The sequence below is a fragment of the Eucalyptus grandis genome, chromosome 5, assembly GCF_016545825.1.
Source record: "Eucalyptus grandis isolate ANBG69807.140 chromosome 5, ASM1654582v1, whole genome shotgun sequence".
In the NCBI taxonomy this organism is placed as follows: domain Eukaryota; kingdom Viridiplantae; phylum Streptophyta; class Magnoliopsida; order Myrtales; family Myrtaceae; genus Eucalyptus; species Eucalyptus grandis.
In genome coordinates, this window is record NC_052616.1 from 2,636,237 (window position 1) to 2,647,788 (window position 11,552).

At 41.2% G+C, this 11,552-nt stretch overlaps 1 protein-coding gene across 3 annotated transcripts; it reads left to right on the forward strand.

The window, feature by feature from the left end:
• Positions 1-5,458: 5,458 nt before the first annotated feature.
• LOC104443529 (alpha,alpha-trehalose-phosphate synthase [UDP-forming] 5) lies at positions 5,459-11,245 on the forward strand. 3 transcript variants are annotated; one of them, XM_010056991.3, is made up of 4 exons: positions 5,487-6,037; positions 6,698-8,787; positions 9,526-9,799; positions 10,621-11,074. In XM_010056991.3, exons 2-4 carry the CDS (start codon positions 6,797-6,799, stop codon positions 10,948-10,950), a joined length of 2,595 nt encoding a protein of 864 aa, XP_010055293.1. In that variant the 5' UTR covers positions 5,487-6,037; positions 6,698-6,796; the 3' UTR covers positions 10,951-11,074. The 3 variants fall into 3 exon arrangements, with proteins under 3 accessions (XP_039168088.1, XP_010055293.1, XP_010055292.1); XM_010056990.3 differs by having other exon boundaries at positions 5,488-6,033; positions 10,621-11,245; XM_039312154.1 differs by lacking the exon at positions 10,621-11,074 and having other exon boundaries at positions 5,459-6,033; positions 6,698-8,906; positions 9,526-9,657.
• The last annotated feature ends 307 nt before the right edge of the window (positions 11,246-11,552 follow it).

The following is an 11,552-nucleotide window of genomic DNA, read 5'->3' on the forward strand; positions in this document are numbered from 1 at the left end:
AACTGAATGCCCTTTGGAGTCGTGAACAATCCAGTAATCGCATTTATCCGGTACCTACTCGTTAAAGAAGAATAAGGCAGCTGTCGGAAATGTGACAATTTGAGCTGAAGCAATGAAGTATTTGCTCATGCTCCAATTGAGGGATGGCACTCGAATAATGACGTACACGATGTATCGGGATCTGGCCATGCCACTAGCTCTACTAGCAGTACTGGGAGGAGTTGCACCCAGCACAGGAATGGAGCCAAGTAGAATGACACCTCGCACTGCTTTTTTGAGGTACGAAAGAGAAGATTCATACCAATACATCATTGAAGAGTCTGTCACCAAGTCAAAACACAACTCGACTCGAGACCAGAAAGTAAACTCTCAACTTCGTTGCATGTGTTCATTGCAAGAATATAATGCAGGATTGCTCCCAAATTCCATATGATTCAGCTTTTGCCAGTGTTTTTCAGCCGCCTGCGATTGATAGTGGGGGGAAAAGCTCGACCCAGTTCAATGTCAAAGCATCAAAAAGCGAGACACGTAACACCATCTGCGCTATCGCGACACGCGTATGCACGCGGAGGCAACAGTCATTTCTCGATTTGATTACAGGGTTGAATAGGAACACCATGGCCACAACATCGGAAGTGGCTCATGGGACCAATGTTTTCTCGAGTGGCTCGTTCTCTGTCGAAGATTATCATGCACGTTTACGAGCACAGCCTTACGGTTGAAGGCAGGCTCCACGAACCCAAGAAGAGCATATTCTATTTCTCTTCTATCGGATCCAAATTTCACGCTCAAAATCCATACAAATCGAAGCCATCTGTTCCCCGCGTCGTGTCGCTTTCCGTCTCCCCAACGCAACCAATAATGCCAAAACCATATCCTTTCCCAAACCTACAAACAGCGACCCTTCTTTGTGTCATTTCATGGAGGTCTCTCTCCCTATCTCTCTTTCTGTCACACGAACCATCCCGTCGCATTAGTGTACTGTAGAATTCACGAATTCCTCTCGCGAGAAGCCCCCGGAAGATTTCATCGTCCCATGCACAGCGCGGGTAGCAATCAACCGCGTGGAAAACCCTCTTGAAAATGGCCCCTTAGTGGCTCGCTCAAGTAGACTGCGTCACGCCTAATTATACTCCATAATCACGCTTTTTCTCTCGTTTTGATTTTCCCCCCTTCTCCTTGGCAACTAATTCTCCTGCCCGTCCTGTTCTCGGCCAGCGTTGAGCACATGGAGTTCTATATGCGACAAACCATGAGGGAGGTAGTTCCAGATGATGATCTCCTTCGATTCACTGCTTCATATCTGAGTGTGGAAACGCGATGGGTCATCATTGCACCATATCATGTGTAACAGTGACATTGAATCGAGGACAACCGGCCATCATTGCACACGACAATCATTGCCTACGCGACCGCGGCAGATTGAATGACCGGTAGGCAATGAATGAAGGGGATGTTAACAAGGGGTGACCCACCATTTTCCCATCATTGGAAGTGGTACCATCATTAGCACTCCGGAAACGAAACTAAAGTTGAAGAGTCTTGTTGCCATTTTCGTTTTTCCATTGCGCTTTGTTGTGAGGATGCTCTGGCCATGATGAAGATCCCGAAACTTGCTGAGCTTAGGACTGAGCAGAACCTGAGTGGATCAGAATCAATCAACATCCAACTCTTCAAATCGGCGCATACCCATTCCTTAGATTTGCTAGCTGACTTTTTTATCCCATAGCATTATCTCCAAATCGTAAAGACATTTGAAGTACCATCACGTGATACATGGACCATTGCAAAGGCAACTCACCCACTTCGAACATTCGTTTGAACTTTTTACAAAAAAAACAAAATGGTGCATCCATTTTCGTAGATTCTTCTCTTTTTTTATTTAACGCGAGTTTCTTCATCGTACGGTCCAAATTAAATTTGCGATGTATTTAGGCATCGTTTTGAAATAGGAGAAAAGTTCCAAAAAGAACAATTAGGCACATAACCAAACAGCATACAGCTTCATCTTATTGGTGGGTAGGATAAAACCTCACATCGCAGCAGAAACAAGAACCATCAATAGCGACCAAAGATGCACAAAAAGTCCTGAGTAAATGACGTGGGGATGGATCTTGAAGAGAGCGAAGCAATTATAGCGGAAGCTTCTTTGTCCTTATTACAGACTGACCGTCCCTAAAAAGTTATTTATTGATCATTCGACAGGAAAAATGTCACAGTGTCTGGTCCCAGAACGGCTGAAAGGTCGAGTTATCATCTCACAGTCAACTCTCTCTCTCTCTCTCTCACTCTCCCTCTCTCTCAATTGCTCCATTTTACCTAGCCTATCTCTATGATTAATGGCCAAAAAAAGAAAAAAAAATCAATCTAATTTTTATGGGAGAAAACTTCACAAGGTGAAAATCGAATGACAAGCGCCGTGTCTAATCATATGAAGGGGTGTCCTTTTCTCTTTACGAAAAAGATGAAATGACACGCGAGCAATGCATTTGTCCTGTTCAGTTTGGACATTTTGGGTCCTCTTGTTTGCTTTCAAATTGAGCCATCCAGCATCAAATCAGCGGCTCGAAGTGCCGTGTCCGTCGCAAACTCAACAGCAAGACGATCAAGAATGTCATCAATATGCACATTAGAGATCAAAACTATTGTACCCGACAATCTAAAGAATCTTGTGAAACGATGCGGTCTGATGAGGGGTGGAAAGTGATCATCAAAGGACAAAAGGCGTGTACAAGAATCAATTCTTGATGGATTTTTAGAATAGTGAATGAGTCAAACTATGTACATTATAGGAGAGCAATTACAAAATAATTAGAATTAACTCATAAATACACATTAAGAATACTATCAGGAGGTCACAAAACAGTGAGATTCAATGTAAAGATGATCAAAATGGACAATATCTCAATAAGTTAATTTAATGTTGTCACATCTCTAGCCAAACTTATTTTGAATCGGACGGTCCTTATGTTAATTGTTTCAACAATAATAAGGTACTAGATAAGTTTTGTCAAAACATGAACTCACGTGAAGTTTGCCAAAAGTGAGATGTCACGAGAGGGAGTCAACCGACATACCATGTGTCGAAATAGTAATTAGGTCAATCAAATATGTCTAAAGAAGGCCAAAGATACGGCCATTTAACAAACTATCTTTTCTTAAGTTTTTAATCCTAGTTAACTGAAAAAGACAGAAAATTAGGTGAAAACTAACAACTTGGCTCTTCCTTTTTTGTGGTGGGTTAGTTGCGGGATGGGGACATACGTGATAAAATAATTAAAAAAAATTAAATGGAGTTAATGAAATGACTTGATTGGGTTAATTTGATAGATTTAAGAATGTGATTGTACTTTTTTGAAAAATTTAAGATTCAATTACATTTTTATGACAAATTTTAGGACTTTTTAGACAATTATCCCCCTTTATAAATTTATTTCTGAATTTAACCCAAACTGAGTGAATAGAGACATGTTTATATTTGGTATTGTAATAATGTGATATATTAATCTTGAATTACTTCGCAGTATAATAAATTAAGTATGCATTTCGAATTGGGAAAAAGCAAGCCACTCACTTTAAAGGTAGGAGGTTCATGAAAAACCCATACCATATAAGGATCTAATACAATACAAAAAGGGATCCAAATTGAGTAAAGTAGCTACATTGATAAAGAAGTTACATTAATATACATATGCCGAAAACAAGGATCCATAATCACATCTTGAAACCAGTTCAATCCTTTGGACAATAGGACTTGCGAAAAGGACAAGTAGGTGACTTTTCATGCTATTGCTCATTTAGCTCAATACCTATGATTACACTAATTATCACATCACTTTCGGATACAGCAATGACGCTACAATCTCGACGGCGGCCGGCGTACAAAAGTGGCTCCAAATGGGATCAATCGAATAAGAAAAAAACTTTTCAACACTCAAAAGCAAAAATTCTTAATTCTTTTCTTTTCTCTCTCTGTGCGTGATGCATGCGTTTCAAAATTTAAATAATTTCTCGATAAAACGCAGATCAAGCAATAATCACTAGACACGAGACAAAAATTTTCAGGACGCCCATTGGCATTATCCATGTAAACAGTGGATTAAATTAGGGGAAATCCTGTTAAATTAGTCACATAAAAAAATTTAAAAAAAACTGAAAAATTACGAGGCATGGCGTACGGTGTCCGCCCATGTGAAGGACACGCGAAGGACGATTCCACAGCGGGGCAGAGCGTGCCGGCCGTTTCTCTCTCCGTCGTAGGTTTAAACTAGCGGACATGTCGAGATGCATTTATTTATTTATTTATTTATCGTAATTAAATATCTTAAACTATGATTTTCGATGCTAATTACGTTTGTCTCACCTCACCCGCCCGGACAGCGCGTGCAGCTACTCCCCGCTGAGAGGACTTTTCTTTCTTCTTCTATTTTTTTGGGGTTGCACTATTTCTCAGCTTTTCCGGAGGGTTTTTGGAAAGTTGTTTAATTTTCCAAAGACAGGGGCCTTTGGAAATTCCTTAGCAGTGAAGCAAAAAGTGAGTATTGGGGAGAAGAAATTTCCCTGGTTGCTGCTAAAACCGGGAGCTCTCCTCCACTCTACTCTATTTTTTTAATAGATTTTAGGTGCAAATTCCACATCATCTTTCAAGGAAGGTGAATCTGAGCCTGAAAATTAGAGACAAATCAAAAAAAAAATTTTTTTTTTCTAGCGGGGTTGTTATCACATATCCAAGTTAATTTCATTTACGACGGTAGCACTTCCTTATAAATAGTGAAAAAAGGATGACGAATGATGACCCTTTATATAATTATGTGCTTTTTTAAATGTATAAATATAGCAATATTTTGGGTCTCTATTTGAATCAGAGCTAAATAAGTGCTTGCCCCGTTTATGAGTGGGTTTCCGTGTTACTTTCGTCTTGACAATGAGGCTTATCTGGACCCGTAAGTCTTAAAGTAGGCAAAGGCTAATTCATACTGGTTAATCGATCTCCACTTTTCCTGTGTTGAAAACGATTTGGTACTTTTCATTTCTTAGTGTACTGTACCAAGGCTAATGCAGTGTTAAATACACATACTGGTGCAATAATCCCTCTTCTTTTTTTTTTTCTCGGTATAGTTCCCCCAATAGCATATACAACTTAGAGACCGGCTTTATTCACAACTTTTCGTAATATATGATTATGTCTCTGAGACTAATGTAATTAGTTCATGACTTTTTAAAATGATCTTTTATGTCACGTCAATAGAAAATTAGAAAATTTCAAAACATCATTCCCTTATTTACCAAGACCGCAAAACTCCAAGCACAATATCGTTTAGAAATTAAAGATGAAATTTCATATATTCTGTCAGATGATTTTCCAACTGTCTTGACTTGTCCCGATTCATTCTCCACCGGTGCTCAAGCACCTACTCCACGATAGATGCCTATGGCTGTTGCAAAACATGCATCTCCCCTTGTCCAAATTGACTAACGGGTAGCAAGTACCGAGAAATTCCTCTCCTTTTTGGTCCAAGACGACGATACGTGGGGCAGATCTCCCACGCGCCACACGGGAGCGTCGGCTGAGCAAACCGATGAGAAGCGAATTGCAGAGAGGAGTTTCAGAGGCTAATCGCATGTTAAGCACTAACTGACCATGGTTTAGATGCTGGGGGGTGAACCTGTTCCGTGCTCTTCGTGTCATCACTCCCCACTCGCTATCACTCATTCATTGAGAGAGAGAGAGAGAGAGAGAGAGGGAGAGGGAGGGAATCGAATGCTTTGCACAGAGACATCCCGATTGTTGTCGGATGTAAAAAAGATGGAGAGACCATCACCGTGAAAATAAATTTTTTGGGCAAGTTGAATCTCTCCCTGTCTGTCTGTCTGTCTGTCTGTCTCTCCCTCTGCCATTAGTCTAAAGACCGCATCTTTCAGCTGAATTTGGTGAGGCGGGGTGATCGTGAGAAGGAAAGGGGAGGAAGAATCTTTTGGGTTTGTTTCAAACCTCAGCCCACTTCCCCTCTCTCTCTCTCTACCTTGTGGAAGGTCGGTAAGCTTGTCTTCTCTTTTCACCCCTCCTCCCCATTTCAAAAGCTCGCCTTTCTTCTTCTTTTCTTTTCCTTTCTATGTGCTTCGATGTTTCTCCTCTCTCGTGTTGCATGCTGCTTTAGCACGTGTGCCCTGTTTCTTGTTTTTCTTTCTTTCCCTTTGAGTATGTTTGTTGCTTCCGGTTGCTCGCTGGATGGATGAGTTATCCGTGTGCTGAATTCTAAAAGAAATCTGAGCTGTATTGATGCTGAGGGCTCCCTGTTGCAGTACGGTTGTTTAGTGGTCGTGGGTTGTTGGGCTTCTCTGTTGGGTTGGATGTGGCCTCCGGATATATTTCTATGCACATGTCATGTGATTCGACCTCCAATTAACGAAATTACCGCCTGTGTCTGTGTACATGTTTCAGCTTTGGTCTTTTTCTTGCTTTCGAATGCCATGCTGGTGATCTTCCTTCTTCCCTGTTCTCAGTTCAGTTTCGGTGCTTTGCTTGTCCTTTGAGCTAATGCAGAAGCTTAGACTCTTGTTTGCTAGTTCTTTCTGTCCCTTTTTCTCGTGTTTAATTTTTCTGGTTGATGGCTGTATGCTTTATTGAAGGAACTATGTCTGCCTTTCCTTGGGAATATGTCGTGTGCTGAAATTTTGTACATTTCTATGGCGACAGGGTGTCTCCAGTGTTTTATGCAAATTGTAGGTGAAATAAGAGAGGAGGTGCTGTTGCCAATCTTCTTATCGAGCGAGAATCATTTCTCACTTCCACGCGATGGTCTCAAGGTCTTATTCTAACCTCTTAGACCTTACTTCGGGCGAGGCCCTGGGTTTTGGTCGTGAGAGGAGGAGGTTCTCACGCGTGGCCACTGTCAGTGGACCACTGTCTGAGCTCGATGATGATAACAGCAACAGTGTTGGCTCAGATGCTCCCTCGTCTTTGTCTCAGGAACGGATGATTATTGTTGGAAACCAGCTCCCAATACGATCCCATAAAAGAGACAATGGAGAATGGTATTTTTCCTGGGACGAGGACTCACTTCTTTATCAACTCAAAGATGGCATTGCGCAAGACGTTGAAGTGATCTATGTTGGTAGTCTGAAGGAAGAAATAGACATGAGTGACCAAGATGATATAGCCCAAACCTTGCTTGACACTTTCAAATGTGTTCCAGCTTTCATTCCTCCTGACCTGTTCAGTAAATTCTATCATGGGTTTTGTAAACAGCAACTCTGGCCTCTGTTTCATTACATGCTTCCATTGTCACCAGAACTTGGTGGTCGGTTTGATCGGTCTCTTTGGCAGGCGTATCTCTCTGTAAACAAGATTTTTGCAGATAAAGTCATGGAAGTGATTAGCCCTGACGATGATTTTGTGTGGGTTCATGACTATCATTTGATGGTTTTGCCAACATTCTTGAGGAAACGATTCAATAGTGTGAAGCTTGGGTTTTTCCTTCACAGCCCATTTCCATCATCAGAGATATATCGAACTCTTCCTGTGAGGGATGACCTACTGAGAGCGCTTTTAAATTCCGATCTTATCGGTTTCCATACTTTTGATTATGCCAGGCACTTCCTATCTTGTTGCAGCAGAATGCTTGGCCTTTCTTATCAATCGAAACGAGGCTACATAGGTTTAGAGTATTATGGTCGGACAGTGAGTATTAAGATCCTTCCTGTGGGAATTCACATAGGTCAGCTTCAATCTGTGTTAGATCTTCCTGAGACTGCATCAAGGGTTGCAGAGTTACGAGATCAGTTTAGGGGTCAGACAGTGATGCTTGGGGTAGATGATATGGACATATTTAAAGGGATCAGCTTGAAACTCCTGGCTATGGAGCAATTGCTTTTGCAGCATCCCGAAATGAGGGGCAAAGTTGTCTTGGTCCAAATTGCGAACCCAGCAAGAGGACGAGGGAAGGATGTGCAGGAGGTTCGGTCTGAAACTTTCGCTGCAGTGAAGAGAATTAACGAATCATTTGGAAGGCAAGGATACAAACCTATAGTTCTCATAGACAGTCCGCTGCAGTTTTATGAGCGGATTGCTTTCTATGTAATTGCAGAGTGTTGTCTAGTCACGGCGGTGAGGGATGGGATGAACCTTATTCCCTATGAATATATCATATGCAGACAAGGAAATGAAAAACTGAATGAGACGTTAGGTCTAGACCAATCAGGACCTAGGAAGAGCATGCTGGTACTCTCTGAGTTCATTGGGTGCTCCCCGTCCTTAAGCGGTGCAATCAGAGTTAACCCATGGAACATTGATGCTGTGGCAGAAGCGATGGATTATGCTCTTATGGTTTCGGAAGCTGAAAAACAGTTGAGGCATGAGAAACACTATAAATATGTTAGTACCCATGATGTTGCGTATTGGGCTCGCAGCTTCTATCAGGACCTTGAAAGAGCTTGTAGGGATCATGTAAGGAGGAGATGCTGGGGAATTGGTTTCGGCTTAGGGTTCCGCGTGATTGCTTTGGATCCCAGTTTTAAGAAGCTATCAGTTGACCATATTGTTTCGGCTTATAAGAGAACCAAAAGCCGAGCGATTCTTTTGGATTATGATGGAGCTATGGGGTCAACAGGATCCAATTCCATCAGTGTGATACCTACTGCTGAGACAGTTGGACTCATTAACAGTTTGTGCCGAGATCCCAAGAATGTTGTCTTCCTTGTCAGTGGAAAGGAGCGAGTTATCCTAAGTAAATGGTTCTCATCGTGTGATAGACTTGGGTTAGCAGCAGAGCATGGCTATTTTCTTAGGCGAGTTGCCTTCTCCTTTAACCAAGAGTCCGTTTCATTCTTTGAAATTAGAAAATTTGACATAATGTAGGATGAGTTCAGATTCGTATCACTGAAAACACTGAACAACCATTGTAGAGGTAAACAGATGCTGGGTTTATGCCATATTGATGTACTTTAGGATGTCATATGATCTATCACCAACTCAATGTCCAGTCCAAATTCAGTCTTTGTACCGTTTAAGGCATAGCAAAGGTGGTGCTATTGGCTCTTTAATTAATTAATCTCGAACTGTTAGGTGGAAGAATAAGAGTTTAGCTAATTCATTGACGATAACATTAGGTTATTCTGTTATCCAATGAATGGTGCACTAAATGGCCACCAGCACACTTAAGTACATCGCAGAAAGCTTTTTTGGGTTTTCTGAATCTTAAATCGGTAGACATTGATTAATGTAATTTGAGCCAGTGAAAGGTGTTTATTTGAATCCTTAATGTTTTTCTCTTTGTTGGGAGAGATGGTCCTCATTTCCTTGGCCCAACCTGCATTGCTTAATCAAGTCTTATTTTTATTTTTATTTTTATCATTTCAAGCATACTCACAGTTATCATTTTGTTCCTTCCCACTATTCTTGTTGTTTGACTTCATGTGCGCCCTGATTTTGAATTCTAAGAGCTAAATTTTTAGGCCTTAATCTGTCATAGCAAAACCTTGGCCAAAATCTTTTGTCTAGCCGAACTGATCATTATCCTCTTTCAGGCCAAACCAAGAAGGAGATTGGGAAACTTGTGTTTCGGTGACAGATTTTGACTGGAAACAGACAGCTGAGCCGGTTATGAGATTATACATGGAAACAACTGATGGCTCTACTATAGAAATCAAAGAGAGTTCAATTGTGTGGAACTACCAGTGCGCAGATCCAGATTTTGGTTTTTGCCAGGCAAAGGAACTTTTAGATCACCTGGAAAGTGTTCTTGCAAATGAACCTGTTTCTGTCAAGAGTGGCCAACACATTGTGGAAGTTAAACCTCAGGTTTTTCCCAGTTTTTTCCTTTTTCACAAGCAGCATTGTCTTTCAGAATCATGAAGTTCTATAAAAGCTACTGAAATATCACTGGAGCTGTTTTTGTTGACTTTAATTTTTAATGTCCCTAGTTGGTCCAGACCCCACAATCAGGTAATTTGAGTCTCTATTGTGCAGTCAGAAACTATTGAAACTTGTGTTGCACTTAGTCAATGGAAATGTGCTTGCATATTGAGAGAGTTTCTTCTCACAAGGAAATGAAAAGAACAAGATCAGTCGATCATCATAAACATTGTGCTGAGCATGTAGTCCATACTATCTTCATGCTTGAATCATGCCAAGTTTATAGCTTTCAGTAACATTTGTATAGAAGGGTCATGGAACCTGTGGAATTTTTATTAGATTATGGTCTATCTTTTCAGATGTAGGTCAGATTGATTGATTGGATCACATGAACTGGCATATTGTTGGACACATTTATTAGCATATTTTGGTTTGAGGTCTCTTTTTTGGGTCAGAAATTTGATTTCCCGGTTGAATTAGTCATTAGTAAACATCCTCACTTTGCTCAAAGATATTCAGGTTTATAGTTCATCTGTCAGTAAATTTGGAGGTTCCTGTGTTGATTTGCTTTTGATCTTAGCTGAAGTTTGCAACCTCTAGGATATGACTAAAGCCTTTTCTTACATTGCTGAACATTTTCCACCTTATCCAAAGCAACAAAGTTATGTTATTTTCTGGCTATGTCCGTCAAATCAACATGCTCCATAGTAATCGGGAAAAAATTCCAATCCACTTCAACATCAACTTATGTGTCAACTCTTTCGCAGGGTGTCAACAAGGGTCTTGTGGCCGAACGTCTATTGGAGACAATGCGGCAAAGGGGAATGCTTCCAGACTTTGTTCTCTGCATTGGAGATGACCGCTCCGACGAAGACATGTTTGGGGTAATAATGAGCGCGAGAGATGGTCCAGCGCTTTCTCCGGTTGCGGAAGTGTTCCCATGCACCGTGGGCCAGAAACCAAGCAAAGCCAAGTACTACCTAGAAGACACAAACGAGATCTTGAGGATGCTTCAAGGGCTGGCCAACGCCTCCGAGCAAGCCGCCCGAAATTCTTTGCCAACCTCCTTGGCCAACGCTTCAGCGACTAAAGAGTAAATAACCCTCCTTTCAAAATCCAAAATCGATGTGATATGCAAGAACCCATGTGTATCGGTCGGATGGCATCGTGTATTCACTCTTGTAATTTTCAATTTGGGACGGGGAGGGAGCTCTACCCCCTTCCTTCGCGGAGTCTTTTTGCAGTCTATCTTTTCGGCGCCCTATTGCATGGTATTTTCTGGCTATTGTACCATAATGATGTGGTGTTGTATCTCAAAAGATTGTGGTAGCTCCTAGGTTGTAGATGATGATTGAAGATTTGAGTATTGGAAGTGGGATTGAGTTCTGGACATTTGAGTTCAAGGAAATAACACCAATACCAACCAAGAGCAATATCAAAAGTGCTCTCAAAATGGTCTGTCCAAATCTTTCGACAGGAAGAGTGGTTGAAAACTGAAAACGCATTAAATTTGCTAGCAATGGCAGTTGAATCGGGGAAACGAGTCAAGAGGATTCTTCAGTGAGGGTTAGACCTTCACTTCACTACTCATTTCTTGGTTAAGAACGATTATGGAGATATCACATATGTGCATGCAAAACATAAATCCTTTCATGGGTTTTTTTTTTTTCCTTTTTTTCCTTTTTTGATCTTTTTTCGT